The sequence below is a fragment of the Ursus americanus genome, chromosome 5 (assembly GCF_024610735.1).
Source record: "Ursus americanus isolate L20-20 chromosome 5, mUrsAme1.1.p, whole genome shotgun sequence".
In the NCBI taxonomy this organism is placed as follows: Eukaryota; Metazoa; Chordata; class Mammalia; order Carnivora; family Ursidae; genus Ursus; species Ursus americanus.
The window spans coordinates 13,365,941-13,387,606 of NC_142131.1; the positions used below are offsets into that span (position 1 = coordinate 13,365,941).

At 40.4% G+C, this 21,666-nt stretch overlaps 1 protein-coding gene across 2 annotated transcripts in view; it reads right to left on the reverse strand.

Moving 5' to 3' along the window:
• The window catches only part of ERAP2 (endoplasmic reticulum aminopeptidase 2), a 40,470-nt gene extending 24,969 nt beyond the window's left edge, over positions 1-15,501 (reverse strand). The window contains exons 1-6 of one of the 2 annotated variants that reach the window (XM_045808352.2): positions 15,054-15,501; positions 11,320-12,014; positions 9,006-9,144; positions 5,317-5,451; positions 2,818-2,938; positions 385-539 (exon numbers count right to left, since the gene is read on the reverse strand). In XM_045808352.2, coding sequence (XP_045664308.2) covers positions 385-539; positions 2,818-2,938; positions 5,317-5,451; positions 9,006-9,144; positions 11,320-11,873 — 1,104 coding nt within the window. In that variant the 5' untranslated portion in view covers positions 11,874-12,014; positions 15,054-15,501. Of the gene's footprint in view, positions 1-384; positions 540-2,817; positions 2,939-5,316; positions 5,452-9,005; positions 9,145-11,319; positions 12,015-13,066; positions 13,361-15,053 lie in introns of those variants that run through there. The other variant, XM_045808353.2, reaches the window with a different exon arrangement.
• Between the last annotated feature and the right edge of the window lie 6,165 nt (positions 15,502-21,666).

A 21,666-nucleotide genomic window follows, 5' to 3' on the forward strand; every position in this document is an offset into this window, starting at 1 on the left:
CCAACTGAAGGGAGATTGATTTTGTCCTAGATTAGGGTGTATGAGGAGAAATATTTTTAATAGAAATCTCTCCTTGTAGGGTTTCCAGTTCTGTGTCCTATGTATCTGCATAATCCATACCTTCTTTACTAAAATACATCAGAAGGCTTTGCCTTGAAGAGTTTTCGAGGATACAGTGGCCTCTCCTCTTGTGATAACATCCTGTGTGAGTCTCATAGTCTAGATTAAGATCTCTGCTACTTGACAACTATGTTTGGTTTGATAGTTTCCAAGTTTCTCTCTAAGGGTAAGATGATATAATTTTATGTTGTTTCAGGAAGCCCGTTGGTGTCCTGTACAATGCCTTTTTGGACTGATACTAAGAATTTCATGAGTCTCAGGTACCTGGTGTGCTAGTTCATGGGCTATGACTTTGGTGACCCATAGTTTATCAGAAGCAGAAGAAGTCTTAGTATCAAAGAGCAGTGATGTCTCTTTATACGTGATGAGGCCCCAATTTTCCATGGCTCCAGATTCAAAGTCAGGAATGGCAATTAGATCTAAGAAATAAGAACAACCAGATTTGATCATTATGGCTTCTGCACCGGAAATGGGATTTTCCTCCCCCTCAAATACATTGTGATCCTTTCATGTATAAGGAGACTTTCTAAAAACATCAAGACTATTGTAACATTGTCTTGTAGTTGCACTGAAAATAATCAGCGCCTGTTATTAAGCAGCATTAATTCCATCAGTACAGTTTTGGTTGTAGCTGAAGTAACCCGCCGACATTTAACCATTTGTTTCTAAGCATGCTAAACTCAGCAAATAACTTGGGTGCATTAGTGCTAAGAAAATGATTTCTTTAAAAACACTCATATTGTATTTTATATTAATACTACTCAAAAACTTTGCGAGGTATCAAATAATTTCTAGTATGTTTGAGATTCATCAAAACATGTAATGAACTCGTTTCTATAAAAAAAGAGAACGATACAGGATTTTAACTTCAGGAAAACATCTTTCAGGAGCAATCTCTATTGTCAATATTTCAATTAATATTTCAAGACTGTTTGGCCTCTATTATGAGCAAGTGTCCTTTCTAAGGCAGTAGAGGAAAAAGCTGTGGGCATCAATTATTTCTGAACTCAATTTCCTTTTCAACATTGATATTTTCTCTACCTCTTAACAAAGTCTTGAGGGGAAAAAAGTGAAATTTAATCATCTTTAAGCAACTCAGGTATAACGTATATTAATTTATACTGTGTGTGTGTGTGTGTGTGTGTGTGTGTGTGTGTATACCCTTTGCCATGGATGTCATGTAGGTTAGAAAATTTCTGGTTAATATTTAATCTTGAAATTTTTACTTTTTATTCTGCTAGGCCATTTTGGAAGAAGCACTGTTTGACTAAAAAGAAAGGTAATTTTTTTAAGCTGAAATGAACCAAGTCACTGGGCTTGTGATTACATTGTCTGGAATTAATACCGGTTAATTCTAGTGGGTAAAAACAAATACGTATAAGACAATTGAAAGTAAATTAGCACTAATAAAGATTAGTATTCATTAGTACTTCAGATGTGGGAATAATTCCTTTTGTACATTGCACCGATGATTTTATATTAGTTGGATTATTTCCCATAGTCATTAGAGATACTTTTATCTGGTTTAATTTTTCCTAAACTGCACCTTCTTTTCAGTTATGTTTAAAATACATTTCATTTCATAGGGGCACCTGGGTGGCTCAGTCAGTTAAGCGTCTGCCTTCGGCTCAGGTCATGATCCCAGGGTTGTGGGATTGAGCCCCACATGGGGCTCTCTGCTCAGCAGGGAGTCTGCTTCTCCTTTCCTCTCTCCCTCTGCCTCCCCCACCCACCGCTTGCGCTCTTGCGCACGAGCTCTCTCTTCCTCTCTCTCAAAAGGTAAATAAAATCTTTAAAAAAATTAATTAAAATATGTTGTTATTGGATCTTTCCTTGACTTTTGACATAGAGGACAACAATGGATTATGGGTAAGTTTAGTATATTTATACTAAAAAGCAGATAGAACTTGCACTATGATAACGCCCTGAGACTCAGGAACTATAAGAATAAGCCCTGGAAAAGTCTTTTGATGGTCCCTTTTGCCTCCTCTAAGGAAAAGCGGCACAGATTTTGGGGGCAAAGAGAGGCAAAGACATGATAAGGAGTATGTCTGAATTTCCCCAAGGGAGAAAAAAGTTTGTCACTGTCAGAAATTCTGAAAACTAATCTACATATGTTATGAAACTGAAGTGATGACTTAATGTGTTCTGCAACATTACTAAAATCATAACTTTAATTTTTTCAGATAGAAAATTAAAACCAAGATAGACTATGTGTATCTTCCTATGTAAAGATCCACTAGTACCACATTCAAATCATCTATTTCCTCCAAGTGTTCTCCTATTTTTAAATCTGTGCCACATTCTTATCTTCCAACTTCAAATGCACCATAAACAGAGGGACAATTTTCAGCTGTTTACATAAGTCTTTGGTAAATTTTATAAAAGATTGCTGGTCTTGTACAAATATGGCATAGAAACAAGTTGTATGCTCTGGAAAATTCATCCAATTAAATCTAACATGCGATGCAGCTATTTTAATATGAACCTGATAAAAGAATAGAATGATCCTTAGTTCTCGGACTTCTCATAAATACTTTCTTTTCTACACTCAAGAACCATCTTGGAGGTACAAATTATTGCTTCCTGGGCTAACTGAACCTCTTCAGTACTCATTTAAATCACATATAAATACAAAAAAATCAAAGCAAGGTCTATAAGCAAAAATAAATGTAATGACACGGAATTTGGACCTACCCAGTTTGGGGAGTGGATAGTTGATATCAAAGTAATTTTCATAAAAAAAAAGCATCTTTAATGATGCTTCCAAAGCATAATGTGTTTGACTCCATTTGTCTGGGGATGCATAGACAGATACCTGGAAATGTTGATCAGAAGAAGTAGTCTTTGAATGTCACAAATCCTTGGCACAATTCCATTCCTAAGAATCCTCACTCACAGAAAGGTAAACTGCATTTTTCAAGAAATTATTGTGATACAATTAAGCATGTTTTCGATGGGGATAAGATGTTCCATAAAGTAGTATAGAAAAAGTCAGTCTTAAAAATTATAAGCAACTCCATGTCTCCTGTTATAACCCATTCCCTAGGTGCTCATATGTAAATTTCAAGCTATATGAATCCACTATATCCTGAGAGCCCACTTGAGCTCATCACTGTCATGCATTCTAGCACTTGAGTGCTAGCCTTCCAGAATTGTGTCCACCAGCACAAGTCAAATAAAACAGGTGTATGAGTTGGAAAGCTTTCAAGAACTTAGTGGACCCACCTTCCCATCTAGTTGACTTTAAACCCAAAAATCCCCGAATATGTTCCTTTACTCCCTCCCCAAGTAAATAACCCCTGAGTGGAAAAAATAAAATTACATTCCACTTTTATTGGGTTTCAAGTATGGTGGATAATTTCATTTCATGATCTGCTTTCATGCTCTGAATTAATTACCTGAAGTCCCTCAGAACTTTTATGGGAAGGTATGCTGATAGTTAATAATAAAGCCGTTTTTTCAACAATTGTTGGAGAGGATGTGGAGAAAGGGGATCCCTCCTACATTGTTGGTGGGAATGCAAGTTGGTACAGCCACTCTGGAAAACCGTGTGGAGGTCCCTTAAAAAGTTAAAAATTGAGCTACCCTATGATCCAGCCATTGCACTACTGGGTGTTTACCCCAAAGATACAGACGTAGTGAAGAGAAGGGCCATATGCACCCCAATGTTCATAGCAGCAATGTCCACAATAGCTAAATCGTGGAAGGAGCCGAGATGCCCTGCAACAGATGACTGGATTAAGAAGTTGTGGTCCATATATACAATGGAATATTACTCAGCAATCAGAAAGAATGAGTTCTCAACATTTGCTACAACATGGACGGCACTGGAGGAGATAATGCTTAGTGAAATAAGTCAAGCAGAGAAAGACAACTATCATATGATTTCTCTCATCTATGGAACATAAGAACTAGAATGATCAGTAGGGGAAGAAAGGGATAAAGAAAGGGGGGGTAATCAGAAGGGGGAATGAAACATGAGAGACTATGGACTATGAGAAACAAACTGAGGGCTACAGAGGGGAGGGGGGTGGGGGAATGGGATAGACCGGTGATGGGTAGTAAGGAGGGCACATATTGCATGGTGCACTGGGTGTTATACACAACTAATGAATCATCGAGCCTTACATCGAAAACCGGGGATGTACTGTATGGTGACTAACAAAATATAATAAAAAATCATTATTAATAAAATAATAATAATAATAATAATAAAGCCGTTTTTTGATGGCTTATCAGGCACAGTGCTAAATGTGTACATGTGAAGTCTAATTGAATACTCTCAACAACCTTATGAAAAGATGGAAATACATGGAAATTAAGTAACTTGCTCCAAGTCACCCAGATAGAGAATTGCAGAGCTGGGATGTGAAACCTAGGAAGCTGACCAGAACCTGCCTTCCTAAAGTAAAGTGCCATCTGACTGTTATCCATGCAGAATCTGAGTGCAGAGCTGCTGTTACATATCTAGATGCATTGCCCATAATATATATCTACATATCCGTAAGTATAATACGTATATAAATTAAAATAGCCATTTTCTGGCTGTTTTTCATAAGCATTATTTTATGGTTCTTTGCATGTTTTTATGTCTACATTTGGTTCTTCGGGGTAAGGAGATGCTGATGTCTCTACTGATATTTGCAAAACTCTGTAAGATACTCATTGGGTATTGTAAATTTTTGCAAATAATGAAGACTTTAAAAATTATGAAGTCTACCTCTCATTGAGGGGGGAAAAGTTATAGAAAAAATTGGAAACGATGTGAATGTCCTAAAATAAGATGGTGATTAAAAATTTTTTGGTACTTCCATGCAGTATAACACTAAGCAATTATTAATGTAATATTATAGAAAGTTCCATAAAATGTATTATAAAAATATTGTGGAAAAATTTAATGGCATTCGTTCTTATGGTATATTATGGTAAAAATAGAGTTAAATAATCTTAAACATTATTTTGTAAAAGTGAGTATACACAATTATTGTAAATACTCTCATACACTGACATACATACAGAAAATATTCAGGAAGCTTACACCAATATTATCAGTAACTCTATCTTGGTGATGGGATTTATTTTTTTGCCTATTTTGTGAAACAAACATGATTCTTTGAAATAAGGAAAAAAAGCCTAAGAAAATAAAAGCTCATTGCTCTCAGGACAGTGTATAAAATTAGAATTCAGTCTCACCTTGACCCCTGAGGAGGTGGTGCCACTCACAGAGTTGAAATCACAAACTATGTAAGCTACAAGGTATGTACTCATTTTCACCGTAGTTTCAAAATGATCTTCTAAGAGGCCTCCTTCAAGTTCAATTGTCTTAACCTACAGGAAGGGGAAAAAATAGTATTTGAAAATTGTAGTATTTTATAACAATGCCTATGACTGAAGCCGGTGAGTTAGAGGAAGGTCCTGACACTTTGAAGGACACTTGATCATATTATAGGAGATCAATGGCCCCTCATAATATCCTGTGACCTCTCCTCCCTTTTTTTCTTTTAGCCCTGGACTTCCTCTAAGTCATCATGTGCCACTTTTGGGATCTCAAAATGATGCAAAATCTTATTTTGCTGCTGAAAGCATTAAAGTATTTTAGATGTTTCTACTTTCTTGAAATGCAGTAGTCTCCAACACTGGCATAAGTTCGAGGTCTGCACTTCTAAGCAAAATATCAAAGAATGTCTCCTTAGCCTTTGTTTGTTCTATAATAGATCTCCGTTGCAGAAGAAAATGGGACGCAAAACTGCGAAATACTTTCCATGATCTTTTAGTCCTCTTATTATTTATGTGTGAGGCAGGTGTTACTTCACAGGTGAGGAAACAGAGTCTCAGAAATGTTAACTGAATTGCCCAAGATCACCAAGCTGGTTCCACAGGAAGATGTGGATGTGACCGTGTGACTCCAAAGACATTGCTCATTCTTTCACTCGCTGTGTGACAGCTTGAGTCATAGTCTTATTTTATCTTTGCCTCATTGATTCAGCAATGAAAGCAGGCAGGCCAAAGAGGTCATTAGTAATTTAAGCTTCTGCCTATCTACGAAAGAAGTAAGAAGTTTTAAGCCTACAGACTGGTCAGTCACATCTATCAAATTCGCTGAGTAATTACCAAATTCTATCTTTATTTGCTCAGGATAGCTTGTCCCAGAAATGGTCTCCACCATGGTATAATGCCCCAAAATACTGAATGGATACAGATCCAGTAACCTGAAAATACCACTTTCTGTACATTGGTAACAACTCTTAGACTAGCTTTCCCCTCCCAACCTCCCTTTTAAGGCATCAGGCTTGCGACAGCACTAACCAGGGCTTGTCAAGCATGTTTTATCTATTTGGATAAGATTGCAGTTTGCTTTGGCAAGAGCAAATAGCTTGAAGTATTACCAGAAACTGCCTAGCCTACTTAAATGACAAATGTTTATGCTGTTTAATTCTATAGTATTTGATTCTACAGAATTCTATAAAAAAGAAAAAATGAGGTCCTAAGTTTTAACAAAGCAGAAGACACTGACCAAAGACTTTAAGAAAGGTAGCGGTATATATAGGACTGTGATATACATAAAAATATATAAATCACAGTAATTAACTTGTAGGATATATATATCAAGTACCAAATATATATATCCTACAAGTTTACTTTGCAGAACAACAATCTCTTTTTTTAAGAATCCGATTCAACCAGAATTCTATAAGCACATACTTCCACCAGAGGCAAGGATTATGGTAGAGGCTGAGGAGAGGGCATTATGACTGTAGTCTTATGACCAAACTCAGTAAAAAAACATTTGGTCAAGTGCGTTAGAGGTGGGAGGGAGGAGGCGGAAGGCTGTGGGACTATGGGGGAACGAGGGTCTCTGACACTGGACACTGGTGGCAGCAGTGGTTAGGAGACGGATGGGCGTTCCCTCTGATTTCTCCCCCCTCTGATTTCTTCCCTCTCAGGAACCTGGAGCGAACCATGTAGATTAACATTGCCTTAAATGGAAGTGCATGGGGTGTTAGTGTTCGTTCTTCCAGGATGATGATGTAATCTCCAAGTACAGAGCACTTGTTGCTAGACAAGGATTTAGCTCTTTCTCAATATTGGCCGGACTTTACTTACATAGCAAGTGTCACAAGCAGGTGTGCGTTCCTTTAAGGAATGAAGGGGACAAAGAAATGCCCCAAAGATATGCTGCCTCCACTAGTACTTGGCTGGCTGCCTCACATCCCTGAAATCTTGTATTCTTCACTAAGCATATTGAGAACTTTGCATGTGTTGCTTCTTCTCAGCAACCCATAACCCAACTTTACTGCCGCAGTGATTGTCCACAGAGTAAGATTGTAGCACGACTTCAGTTGTCCTTTTCTGGCCAACCATGAAAGCCGGGGTCGGGCACGTCAGTGAGAAGCAGAAAGTTAAGCCAGTATTTGCTGGAAAAGGCATGATCCAGAGAAGTGGACAATGCAGTTGAAGCAATGCAAATAGTCAAGGATCGTATAAAATATTTTAAAAATATACACTTATTTGTCTTAAATATGAGAAGTTACTGGAGGTTTCTAAAGATAAAAGAATTTAGATTCTAATATAATGAAATGGCAATTATGTTTGCATCACATTTTAATGAAAAGGCTTTAAAGTAATTATATTTTTACTTCCCCTCCGTGATTATTCATATGGAAAATGACATCAATAAAAAGCTGCCGGGGAAGAGACTGAACTGCTCTTAAATGAACGTACAGTTAGAAAGCGGCCTTGGAGTTCTAATAGAGGATCATTTTTATCCAGAAATGAGCGGGCTAATTAAATTGCTGTCTGGGTGATCAGGGAAAAACTAGGGTATATGTCACGTGGGGTATTGTCACTGTTCCCCTCGATCTGCTCTGTCAGTACAGCAGTTACCTTTACCAGCGTGAAACAGAAATCTAGGGAAATTCCGTGTCTCGTGTTATGGACTCATTTCTCCCCTTCAGCCATAGCGGCTGATCACTGTGGAGGCCAGAGAGAAAACTGGGGTAGGGCTGCTTGCTGGCTTAGGATGGCCCCGCTGCTTTCTGGGTGCTCATTTTGCTGAAGCACGATCAGAAGAGCCTCTATGCTTGTCTCACTTTCCAAGCAGCCGTTGGGAAATATTTTATATTTTGTCCCACATCACAAATGGCAAGCACATCATTAGTGAGGAAATATCCAATGAGGCCCGCGGTCAGCCGTATCTTTCAGAGTCTCTGAATTTTGAGTGTAAAATAAAGCATTCAAACGTCTCTTTCAGTTAAAAAAAGTGTATCACTACCATAGATGATTTTCATAGATAATTTTAAGACTTACCATGGAATTAAAAAAAGGGGGGGGATTTCTAAGTTCCATCAGAGACCTCTAGAGCAGAATTCCCAGGGTGAAGCCCAGGCAGGGTTCTCTAGATCCTTCCCACTCTCAATGCGATGCGACCAACAGCAGTCGCATCACCTGGGAGCTTGTTAAAAAGGCCAAACTTTGAGCCTCACGGGTGCCAAGCCGAATCAGAATCTAAATTTTAACCAGATACTCTGATGATTCATCTCAACATTAAAGTCTGAGAAGTGCTGCTCTGGGTGGTTCTGAATTTCATCATTGGCCAAGTAACACAGATCAAAAAAGGACATTGTTTCCATAGGAATACAAATCAAATATAAATCACTTTGTTGTTGTTGTTGTTAACTTCCGCTATAACAATGTCCCAAACAGAATGATGTTAAAATCTAGAAGGATTTGGGTTATTATATAATATGAAGATGGAGAAAACAAATTAATGGCTTAAATCTTGAAAACAAGAAATTGTTAAAAAAAAAAAAAAAAAGAAATACAATAAAGACCAAGGCTGAACTTGAGAATGATTCCCCCAAAGTTTCTGCAAGTGACAATACCTTTGGCATGTTGGAGAGTGCAACGTGTCCACTTTCTCTTCTCATCTTGATGGAAAAGTTGGCTTTAAACGATGGCTCATCAAAGCAAGGGAAGGCCATGCGTGCTTCAGTTGGCTCAAAATCTGTTACTGCAATTATTCTGTGAAACGAAGAAACCACCGGCCAGAATTTTACAAGTGAAACCAAGAAAAGAAATGAACTATACCTTCAGAACACAGCTTATCAAACCTGGAGGTGATATATTTGATTTCTCAAACTATAATCTTAGTGAATCTAGGCTGTCTTTTTAAATAAAACAGGGGTAAAATTTTGGTTAGCAGCTGCCAGTCATGAATAATGCACAGTGCTGGGCACTCTGCTTATATGACTTCCTTCATACTCATAGTAGACAAGGATATTTAGACTCAGGAAATTTGAGTAACCTTACCAGGATCCTTCGTTACTAAATGAGATAGGCATGCCCAGTCAATTAGATAGTAGATAAGTACCATCTCTAAGGAGGGGCTTCAGTCGATGATTTGAATACTTGTGAATATGAGTGATGTCTTAGGTTGTGTCCTCAGAAAGCAGACCCTGCTTTATTAAAAACGTGCCTCCAGGAGATGTTAAGGAGGTAGGTAAGGAGTGAAGGAAGCAGGATAGGATAGAAGAAAAAGCCAGGCTGGATCAGCTCCGGTCTGATCTCTGGGGAGCTCTGGAATGGAGACTACACCTTTAAGTTTTCCCCTACTAGAGGCAAGGAGCTGAGATTTCATATTTTGTACCCCAGGGCAGGGGGCCTAACTCCCAGGAAATTCTAGCTTTCTCTGCTTGCCAGCAAAGCATCTCCAGCCCTCAGACTATCATAGGTACATAGATATTCTAACAAATCTCTATACCCCGTCACCTTGATAATGCCTGACATTGTATAATTACAGATACATTCTTTGGACTCAAAGCTTCAGTTAAGAAACAAACCTGGAGAAGGAGGGGAGAATAAAAAAATCTCTAGGGTCAGATAAAGGGTGAGAAGGGCCAGGAGGGGAAAAAAGAGGGGCTGTCAGGATATTTTTGCCTCAATTTACTTCGTTTCTATAATACAGAGTGGAAAATGGGCTGGGGATCGAAACGATTTGATTTGCTCGGATCTTCAGGCTTTATTTGGATTTGGTAGAAAAATATAAAGGAATTCTACAAATATAAAGGAATTCTCCAAATATAAAGGAATTCTACAAATATAAAGGAATTCTACAAATATAAAGGAATTCTCCAGGCCTGGAATAATTTTCACAAATGTGAAATTTTGCTTACAGTAAGTCTACAGTGGGAAAGCAAAAAGTTTAATATCTTTTTCTGTTACTTGCACAAGTAATTTTAGTTCTGCATGTGAAGTAGTGACTTCTTGCTTCTCAAAGAACTATTGTTGACTGGATTATTTTTATATTTTAGGTTAAGTTGTGTGTGTGTGTGTGTGTGTGTGTGTGTGTGTGTGTGTGTGTGTGCAAGAGAGAAAGAGAGTAAGAGAGAGAGCACTTGCTGTTCCCTTGCTTGGAGATACGCTACCCAAAGATGTCCTCAGAATTTTCTCCTTTTTTCAAAAAACATTATTCTCAGTTTAAATGCATCTCCTTGGCAAGGACTCTCCTGACCACTTAGATCAATGAGTTCCAATCCCCAGCTATGCTTTCTTTCTATTACAGCACCTCGTTTTATTTCCTTCGTAGCATTTATCACTTACCTTGTCCATTTAATTTGTTTTCTTGTCCTGTTTGTCTCTTCCCACATATCTCACCACTATGCATTCAATGCCTAGAACAGTGCCTGGCACATGGCATGTGCTCAGTAAATGGGAGCTCATTAAACTGACGATATTTCTCAATTTTCTAAACACACTTTTTCCTGCCTCCTGGATTTGAGTCATGACATTTCTTGGGCAATGTACACATGCTCTCACTTCCTTTCCCTCAACCCAAACCTCACTTGCGTTTCCTTCTGGTCCCAGATCAAGACTCACCTCCTTTGAGAAGCCTTCCCTATTTCAGCTTTCCACACTGCGCCCATCCTTCCCCCTAGCATAGCAACATATATGTCTCAACATGGTCACATACTGGTCTCTTCTCCTTGTCATTCTCCCTCTAGTTGTTTATGACTCTGCATGCTGTGTTCTCATCTTTACTGAGATTTCCTTAAGAAATAGTAGAGCTGCTGCTTCTTCCAAGTTTCCCATTGTTCATTGAGCTTTTCATAAATGACTGCTGAAATGTGCTCCTGGCAAAGAGATGTAACCCATAAGGAAAGTATCACAAGAGACTAAACAGCTAGAGCAATGGCCTACCTTGTTTTACCACCACGAGTTCTGTATGTGCTTTTATAAAACCCTTCAAAACCATTGGCTAACTTGGCCTGGAAGTCGATAGCCACAGAGTATCTCAAATCAGCCATAAGTTTCTCTGGAGCCAACAGTGCAATTTGTTGATGAGCAGGATAACTCAAAACATTCAGCCTTTTTCCTGGTTTCCCATATCTCAAATCTTCCTCTGATTGAAGGACGACATTCATGATTTCAAGGTCTTTGCTGTGCAAGATGATAAATTGGGTGGCATCTCTGACCAAGACTTCAATCTTCTCAGAACCAACAAAGTCCAGGGAGGTGAGATTTGGATGGACCAGAAGGTCATAGTGGAGGGGAATGACCATGCTGGGGAGCCTTAGCTCGTTCCAGGGAAATGGTTCCCCATTGGTGGCTACGGGGAGTGCCCCAGGGTCATTATTGAATGGATCAATAGATGACATTGAAAATTGAGAACAAATGTACATTTTGGGCATGATGGTTGAGCAGTAAAATCCCATATAAATCTTAAATATCAGTTTTCTCCATGGATTAGCCATTGCAGAAGAATGGATACTAAATCTAGTCTCTAGAACACAAATTAATATCCAGGCTAAGTCTCATAATTCGCTATAGCACGGTACTAGCTCCAGTTACGTCACACAGGAGCTGAACAATATGTTTCAATAAATGGATTTGATCTAGAAAGAAAAAAAGAAACATTCATAGCATGTCAAAAAAGAATTCAATTAATAAAACATCATTAAAAAATAAAAGTATGTATATAAATGGAGAAAACCTGTTTTCTTAGAATCAAGCCAAATAACCACACAATAAAGTAGAAACTGAGCTATCATTTGGTTATTACAAAAAAATCCTGTAGAGGCCAAATGAAAGGACTCTACCTTAAAATTTCAGGTATAGAATTCCCTTTGCATTCCTATGCAACAAACATCAGGCAGGTACGCAAATTCATTGTGTGTTAAATGTTTTTAACACTTGGCTACATCGTTCTAGCTGTATCCTGGACACTTGAAAATGAGCTGCACCAGTGGTCTGTATTTTGTCTTGAGTCACAAAGAAACTTTATATTCTTCAGATACCAGGTATAATTATTAACAGCATTGAACTTCACCTCTTTCAATGAATAACATCATCTGAATGGCCTTATTCTATGGCTGTTGGTGGAAAGGATGCTGGTCAAGTTAGGTCTTTACCCTTGGCATATTTCTAATATAACAAAAGCTATAAAAATAAAATTTGGGTTTATAATATTCTTAGTGAGAATATTTAAGAAATTGTTTTGGTGCTCTTCATCTTAGGCTACTTTTGAAAATGCAAGTAAATCAAACTGAATTCATTGCCTCTAAATAGAACTGACTTTTTCTTATTAGAAGGGTAAAACAACAATATATAAAATGAGAACAAACAATACCATTTAGCTGATTCAACTCCAGCTCCCACCCTGCCACCTGCCTCTATTGACCTCCTTCCAGCTCCAACTCAGTCCATGAATGGCTTCCTTTCCTCTTCCTTTTTATCATTAGCAAGCTCTTCAGAATTAATTATCCAAATAGTTACTTTAATTTTCCAATTTGTAGTATTATTGCAGACAAGCAGGTATGATTAAAGGACCACCACCACCACCAACAACGAAGAAGAATGGTGAAATAATCATTTCAAAGCCAAGGTATGGAAACAACCTAAGTGTCCATCAATAGATGAACAAATAAAGGTGACGTGGTATACACACCTGCAATAAGCTGTTATTCAGCCACGAGAAAGAAGAAAAGCCTGCCAATTGCAAGAACATGGAATGAACTTGAGGACATCGTGCTAAGTGAAATAAGTCAGACAGACAAAGACAAATAAATACTGTATATCCCATGAATGTGTGGAATCTAAAAAAGCTGAACTCGGAGAAACAGAGTAGAGTGGTGGTTACCAGGAGTTGTGCACTGGGGGAAATGGGTACAAACTTCCAGTTATTAGATCTAGGGATCTAATGTACAGCATAGTGATTATAGATAATCATACGGTACCTTGCACTTGAATGTTGAGTAGATTCTCAATGTCCTCTCAAAAGAGTAGATCTGTAACTTTCTCACCACAAAAAAGAAATGGTAATTGTGTGATGGGATGGAGGTGTTAGCTAATGCTACGGTGGTAATCATTTTGCAATATATAAATGTATCAAATCAAGGTGTTATACGCGTTACTTTTTTTTTTAAAGATGTTATTTATTTATTTGAGAAAGAGAGAGAGAGTACAAGCAAGAGGAGCAGCAGAGGGAGATGGAGAAGCAGGCTTCCCATTGGGCAGGGAAGCTGTTGTGGGGCTCGATCCCAGGACCCTGGGATCATGACCTGAGCCAAAAGCAGACGCTTAACCAACTGAGCCACCCAGGTGCCCAAGGGGTTGCACATTTTAAACTTACACAATGTTATCATGCCAGTTATATCTCAATAAAGCTGGGGAAGATTTTTTTAATTAAAGAAATAATGACACTTCTATCTTTTTTAGATAAGCATGAAATTATGACGAGGGGCGCCTGGGTGGTTCAGTTTGTCGAGCGTCTGACTCGTGGTTTCAGCTCAGGTCATGATCTCAGGGGCTTGAGACTGAGCCCCGCATCAGGCCCCACACTCACAGGAAGTCTGCTGGAGATTCTCTCTCCCTCTTGCTCTGCCCCTCCTCTCGCCTGCTTTTTCTCTCTCTCTCCCTCTCTGTCAAAGAAACAGATCTTTGGGGAAAAAAAATTATGGCTACCAAACCTCGGTGTTCCAAGCACCTCTGACACACAAAACCATAACTGATCTATTAGCTTAAATTTCTGAACGTTTAAACAATGGAAATGTTTGGAAAATTGGTTATTTGATAGGTCATAGGCTTAGGAATCAGAGTGCTTAGATTCTAGTATTAGTTCCAGCACACTTACTGATATAATTTTGGGCAAATTTTCTTATGTTTTGAGCCTAAGTTTCCTTGCCTTATAAAATAGTTAGTATACTATATACTATAGTATCCTCACTTTAGGAGGATTAAATGAAATAATTCATGTGGAGAATTTGGCACAGCACCACTATTAACACACACAAAGCACATGATGAATGTTAAACATTCAATTATTATTGTGATTATTATTACTTGAGTTCTCTGGCATAAATTAAGGATTATTTCTGCCCCCACTTATAGCAGACACACTCCAAGAAAGCTGTATTTTATTGGTAAGACTGGAGAGAAAGGCCTTGCTTTTTATTCATATAGCCTTTAACTTAAGATCTAGGAAGGACTTGAAGGGCCAGCTTGTACGTCTTTGGGGCTCTGATAAAGAAATGAGGGGAAGTGATGTTCCCAAAATCACGTGGGAAATTTCAAACAAAATTGGGACTAAAATAGAGCCCGTGATCCTTGGTCTGGGGGACTTTCCTTTATATTCTCTAGCACTTCAGTGAACAAAACATCCTGGGTTCCAAATGGGAATTGCAGCAAATGTTTGGGAAAGGCTAAAAGATCTCCGGAAGAGAGTGAGTCAGTAAAGCAGAAGGACTCTTAAATCAAGTCCCAACCTTCACCTCATTTACATTCCAAAGCAGTAATGCCAGATTGACCCCCTCTCCCCACAGCCTCACCTCACAGGACACGAGCTCCTCACCACAGCAATTTTATACCTTAAGTTCCAATCATCATTCTCACCAAAAAGTTTTAAGAAAAATTGAAGAGAAATGCTGATGTGTTACCTTAATCCACGCTGCTGCAGATTTGAATGAAGGGGAATTTACTTTTGTTTCACTTTCTGTTCTGGTAAACCCCGGAACTTGGCATACTTTGATTACAGCACTGGCTGGGTCGTTATAGTATAGACGAATGGGGCTTAGGACAAGAGCTTTAGTCCAAAAAGCACAAGGCTCACCCCTGCTTCAAGCTCTCCTCCATCATCTGTGACTGACTCTATAATTATTTTGATTCTGCCCCTCTCGAGTTTGTTATGAAGTCCTTTCGATTCTTCACTTTCAATCTCTTTTTGTCCAACTTTCAAAAAATGCCCACAGATTAAAGTAGTCAAGGTCCTCATGACTCCCCACAGTGGCCCTCAAACAAGGCTCTCTGGCCCCTCTAGGCCAGGTCCAGCAGTGTCCTGGTCCTATGCCAGCCAGCAGATCCCTCATTCACGGGCAGCTTGATCATGCCACGCCCAGCTTCAAACCTTCCCGCACTTTCCTCCTGTTTACACAGAGATGCAGGTCCCATGTGGAGACCATGGAGGGCCAACTGCAGCCTGTGTGTCACACGGACTCTCGCATGCTGTCTGGTTGTTTTGTCTAGTGCATTAAAGGGCAATGCACCCACACCAGTGTTAATCTCAAGGGAAACATAACAAGCTTGACTCCTACTGTCCCACAGACCTTCCTCATCATCTGGTATTTGTGCTTCGTCCTGAGGTGCAATGGAGTTTGCAACCTGTGCTTTGGCTCAACATTCCAGTGCTGCCATGATTAGATCCTAGTTAACTCTCAAGCCTTCATTTTTTTTCTCTTTAGGTATTTTTTCACGTCAACCTGGATAAATAATTTGATAAAGCAGAGAAGCAAAAGTCCAGGAGGGCTAGAGGGGCCAGAGGCACAGGGTTGAATGGGGCCCCTCAGGGTGGCATTTCGTGTAGTTGTGTAGTTGGAAGGGCACCATGGGGGTGGGGAGGTTGGCTGGAAATAGGTGAGTGGGGAAAAGGGGACAAACAAGAGGAGGCACCCCTGCAGACTCCTGGGTGTTCTGCAGCAGGGGAGGGAAGGGGCAAAGGATGTAGAGGAAACTGGGGGTGCTTTGGTGACCTTCCCTGTCACAGGGCCCAGCTCAGCGTGTGTGTTCCCAGAACTCTGCCCTGCCCTTGAGAACAGAAGCGATGAGGGAGAAGGAGGAAGCAGAGTTCCGGGACTGGGCAGCAGATTCTTAGAAGACAAAGTTGAGTAAGGTCCAGGTGACTTCACAGCTTATTACTTAGAAAGGTTTCTCACCAGGGGCGCCTGGGTGGCACAGCGGTTAATCGTCTGCCTTCAGCTCAGGGCGTGATCCCGGCGTTCCGGGATCGAGTCCCACATCAGGCTCTTCCGCTATGAGCCTGCTTCTTCCTCTCCCACTCCCCCTGCTTGTGTTCCCTCTCTCGCTGGCTGTCTCTCTCTGTCGAATAAATAAATAAAATCTTAAAAAAAAAAAAAAAAAAAGAAAGGTTTCTCACCAAAAAGGGTTTCTAATTTTTTTTCTCCTGATAACAGAATAAGCTTTGGGATATTAGTGGCCCAGGGAACTCACATATCTCACTCTTTCACTTTCCCCTGAGCTTCTGAACTGTTCCTCGCTCAGACGCCCCTTATTGGCTCTCTCTAAAACAGGAGCACTCTTGGGACGCGTGGGTGGCTCAGTCCATTAAGCGTCTGTCTTGAGCTTGGGTCATGATCTAAGGGTCCTGGGATCAAGCCCCATGTTGGCCTCCCCACTCAGTGGGGAGTCTGCTCGTCCCTCTCCCTCTGCCCTTCCCCCTGCTCGTGCTCTCTCTCTCTCAAATAAATACATAAAATCTCCTAAAAAATAAAATAAAATAATAAAAAATAAAACAGGAGCACTTCTACATGAATCCATCCCTGACTGCCACCACCCAGGGTCTATCACCTCAGCCTCTTTAAATTTTTCCTTCTTAGCTTGCCCACTGCTGATACTACATTACGTATTGGTGTATTTGTCTGTTTCAGCTGTCTCTCCGCTAGAACGAAAGCTTCTTGCAGGCAGGGAGTCTGTCTGCTTTGCTCACTCCCAAATGCCCGGAGCCTGGAGCAGAGCCTGGCCTGTCAGTTCATACCTGCTGACTGAGTGAATGCATTTGCAATATTCGCCAGTTTTTTTCTTTCCTCCTTTTCAGATTGCCCTGTACTCGCTCCATGCTTCAGGCAGACAAGGGAACTTTATATCCCTGGATGTGCCCAGCATGTCCCTGTCTTCCTGAAGCCTCACTCCATGCCCGAGACAGCTCTCTCAGTGTTCCCTGCGGAAACCTGCTTGTCACAAGGCAAATGCCACCTTGGAAGTGACACAGGCTCCCTTCCAGTCCCTAACTATAGGCACTTGTTCAGTTAGCGCTACTGACTCTTATCTTCTGCTGACAGGTTTCTGCTTCATACTCTTCCTTAAACCATCAACTCTTGCAGGCTGGGGGCCAAACACTATGCCTCCACCTCTTCCCAGCTCCTCACAGGGTGTGTGTACCTCGTAGACCCTCAACAAACAAGTGAGAATGAATGAGTGAAAATTAATTTTCCCAAGAGTTGAAATTTATTTGCCAAAATGTTCAAAGATTTTTACTAATTTTTAAATGGAAAAATTTCTCAAATGTATTATAGATGTTTCCATCCCCTTAGGGTGTTCTCAACAGATTTAAACTTTAATGACTTATGTTTTTATTATTATTATTATTATTATTACACAGTGGACCTAGAATCAAGAGAACTGAACTTGCCGGCTTCTTAAAATAAGTCACTTCCTTATGTCCAAATCAAAGACAATGATACTTTCCTTAATTATTACAGAGGATTATGGTCAATGTCAGAATTAATTTGAGATAATACGTGAAAATCAGTTTACAAATGTTTTATAAACTTTAAAGTTGTTCACATGCACACTACCTTGATAATAATAGTCAGTGATGATGTTATGCTGTAATAAAAGGCTGCCCTTGAGGTCAACGAGATGTAATAAATAACCCCGTGTTGTTATATCTTTTTGAATTCTTGTGGGTACTCTACAAAGTTTATTTCAGTTCCTCTATTATTATCAGATTTTTATTTACTTTCTGTTGTTAGCGTCAACTATCCCCAACCTCCACCCTAGACCCGTTTTAAGATTGTTCCTTCTAGAATGCTACAAGCTGGGGGCACCAGGGTCCTGGGATCCAGCCCCCAATTTGGGCTCCCTGCTCAGCGGGGAGCCTGCTTCTTCCTGGGGAGTCTGCTTCTTCCTTCCCCTCTGCCCACCCCTCCCTGCACTCCCATGCCCTCCCTCTCATAAATAAATTTTTTTTAAAGTGCTACAAGCTGAAAAATGAACAGATAAAGCTAGTTGGACATTATTTGAGGCACTCAGATGCCTTCAAAATTATTTTCTAATGCTTCCTGTGTTGTAGGTGGTGAGATTTCAGGATAAACGAACTGATAAATAGTGTCCTGACAGATGACACGTTGCTGAATCTCCTTCTCCCTGTTTTGCTAGTGTGGCTGTTGAATTTTCTCCCCTTACCAAACGTACAGCTTGACCTTTGTCAGTGCTTGATGTTATCACCGAACACCCAGCCGGCTTACAGCTTTGAAAACCACTTCCTCTTGTCTGCCTTCCATCTCTTTTCAAAAGATCTCTAAACATCTGTCGAAATCTCTAGAATTCTTCACAGAATTATTGCTATGCCTCTGTTTATTTTCAAATAAATGGAGGTAGGATCTATAAAATGGTTTTAATATTTTTAATTTTAAAAAAAGGAAGTTTCTGATAGTACAAGGACTCAGGGCCTTTGCAAAATATGGGGGGGGGTGGGGGGGGGACATGGAATTCACCTAGTACGCCCATTCTGTAGCTTCTTTTAAACTCACCTAGAGTACACAGAAAATGAGAAGAGCGTAGTCAGAATTTTAAACCGGTAACTGACAGGAAGATGGTTTTTCAAAAATTGATATCTTTGGGATGCCTTCCCCAGCGTTTATTAAAAACAAAAACAGGAGAATGCAGCAATAAAAATCTTACACTGCTAAAGTAGAACAGACTATTAACAGACCTGACATTAGACAGCTGAAATTGTACCACATGTAAAATTTTTATTTAACAGCGAAATGAAAAATTCTGGTGCTTCTGTCATTTTCTAAATATTACCTAAATAACTGATAACACATTTTCAAACAGGAAAACAGCTGCAAAAGAAACCAGAGAGGTTCTGAGCTTCTTAAATACTTTATTTCAAAAGGAAATTTTAATGCTTCCAAATAATAAAACCAACTGATTAAACCAAAACACATTTCTTGGCTTCCTACTATTTCAAGATAGAGCTTTAAATGTCCATAAGAACTTCCCCTCTGGCCAAGTTAGAGTAGGGACTGGGATTTATCCTCTCATTTGAAACAACCAAAAAAATGGACACGGGACAGTTTGCACGACAGAGAATATCAGGCAACTGGAGGCAGCAGCGATGATTCCAGAAGAGAAGGAAACAAATGAGGTCAGCCCTGCGATTGTCCCAGTTTACTGCCTTGAGGGATTCCACGCACCTGTGCCGGGAGGGAGACCGTGGGCAAAGCCCAGCGGACATTTTCTGCTGAGGAGATGCAGCTGAGATTCTGGGAAAGCAAGGAAACTCGAGTTCCTAGGAAAAGTACTGAGAGGACAGAGCTACAGAGAGAGAAAGAGCGAGAGAGAGAATGAGAATGTGCTTCGGAGACCTGTCGAAGTTTCCGCTTGAATATTCAGCTGATCATGGATCAGCACAGGCATAGGGGGAAATTGCATAAGCCAGAGACAGAAGCACTGGCCAGGATTAGAGGTCATGGCACCCGGCTCCCGCGCACAGACAGAAACAGCGTCTGCGTCCACCAGTCCGACCGGAAAACCTCACGATCACCATGCCAACAAGTAGAGTACCCAGAGGGGTCTTGCCTCAGGGGGAAGGAGCAATGGCCCTACATAAAGCATGGCTTCAGCCCTGTCTTGCAAATCTTAAAAGCAAGATCTAAAAGGATCAAACTGTTTTCGAGTAACTTAACTGTGTCCCAGCACAAAGCTCAAGAATATGATAGTAATAAGAAAAATCACCGCCCAACTGGGTAAGAAGGTGAGTCATGATTTTTTTTTTTAAATAAGCTGGTTTTTTTCAGTCATTGCAGCAAGAGGGAATGCACACCATAGACACAGGTGGGCATCTTAGATGGAAAATGCTGGGAAGGACTTCTTAGAGGATGCGTCAGGTGATTGAGAAGGGCTTCACGAAGCAGGGCCTTGTTTTGGTTCAGAAGATCTCAAGAGTGGGTTCTAATTCTGTAACTGGGTGTCTTAATAAGGAGGGAAGATTAGACCAAGGCTAAGGCTGTAATTTGTAAAGAGACGCCGGTCACTCCTGTTGGTCAGGATATGGCGGTGTTTGGTCATTTTTGTGCCGATGGCACTGTTCACGGTTTGCCTGTGTTCAGACATGATTACGAAGTCAGCCTTTTTTGGGTCTTCATCCATCACAGCCTTAGAGTGGGTTCGTCTGATGCTGTCTGTGAAATTGTGTTCAACCACAGGTCAACACCGCGGCCTGGCTGTGGCTACCAGGTCAGCTCTTGGGTGGCAGGGACTGCTTTGCTCTTTCTCATTATGCTCAGCGGGTCTTGGACTCCGATTTTGCCTCCGTTGGCCCTGTGAGGCTGTCAAAAGCTTAGCTCAGCCTCTCAGTTTGTTTTTTCCAAACCTGTAAACGCCCCTGGTGCAAAAGAATCCTTAAATGCCTCTTAGATTTCCATCCTCTCTAGACTCTTGGCTCAATAACTCTTAGCCTTTGATGCTTTAAAGATGTTTTCGTATTTCGTCAGTGTTTATGTCTTCACTGCGAGTGCTGGTCCAACTACATAGTGTGCCATTGTTGCGATTAGAAGGACCTTCTCTTCTGCCATGGTTTCCCCCAAAGACTTCCCTAAGCCTCAGAAAGGGTCTTATCGGAGCTTTTGCCCAGACACCATCCTCATTTATTCAAACTGTTTCAACCCAGCTAGATATCTGATCCCCTTACAGCGGCTCCATAGAGTTGATGGCCAGACGATTGAGTAGTTCTCACTCTACTCATGTTTAGTCCTCTCCAACCCAACACTCATCACCCCCTTCCGCCCTCTCCCTGAACAATCCAGAGAATCATCTGATTATGTTCTTTATATACAAATGTAGATACTAACAAACCCCACCCCCAGCTCCTTCTTCCTGCTAGGTTGCTGTTCCTGTGACCCTCTTTTTTTTTTTTTTTTTAAGATTTATTTATTTTAGAAAGAGTGAGTGAGCGGGGAAGGGGCAGAGGGAGAGAATCTCAGGCAGACTTCCTGCCAAGTGGGGAGCCCCGTGCAGGGTTTGATCTCAGGACACTGAGATCATGACCTAAGCTGAAATCAAGAGTTGAAGACTTAATGGACTGCACCACCCAGGCGCCCCGTGGTGACCCTATTCTATGAAAATTCTGTGTCCACCTGTTACCCTCTAATAAATCTGTACACTAAGTAAAAGTGGGTGGGCTCAGGGTTATACTTCTGAAAATATAGTAAGCTATATTTAAGCTTTAGTAAGCGAATTCCCAATTTTTAT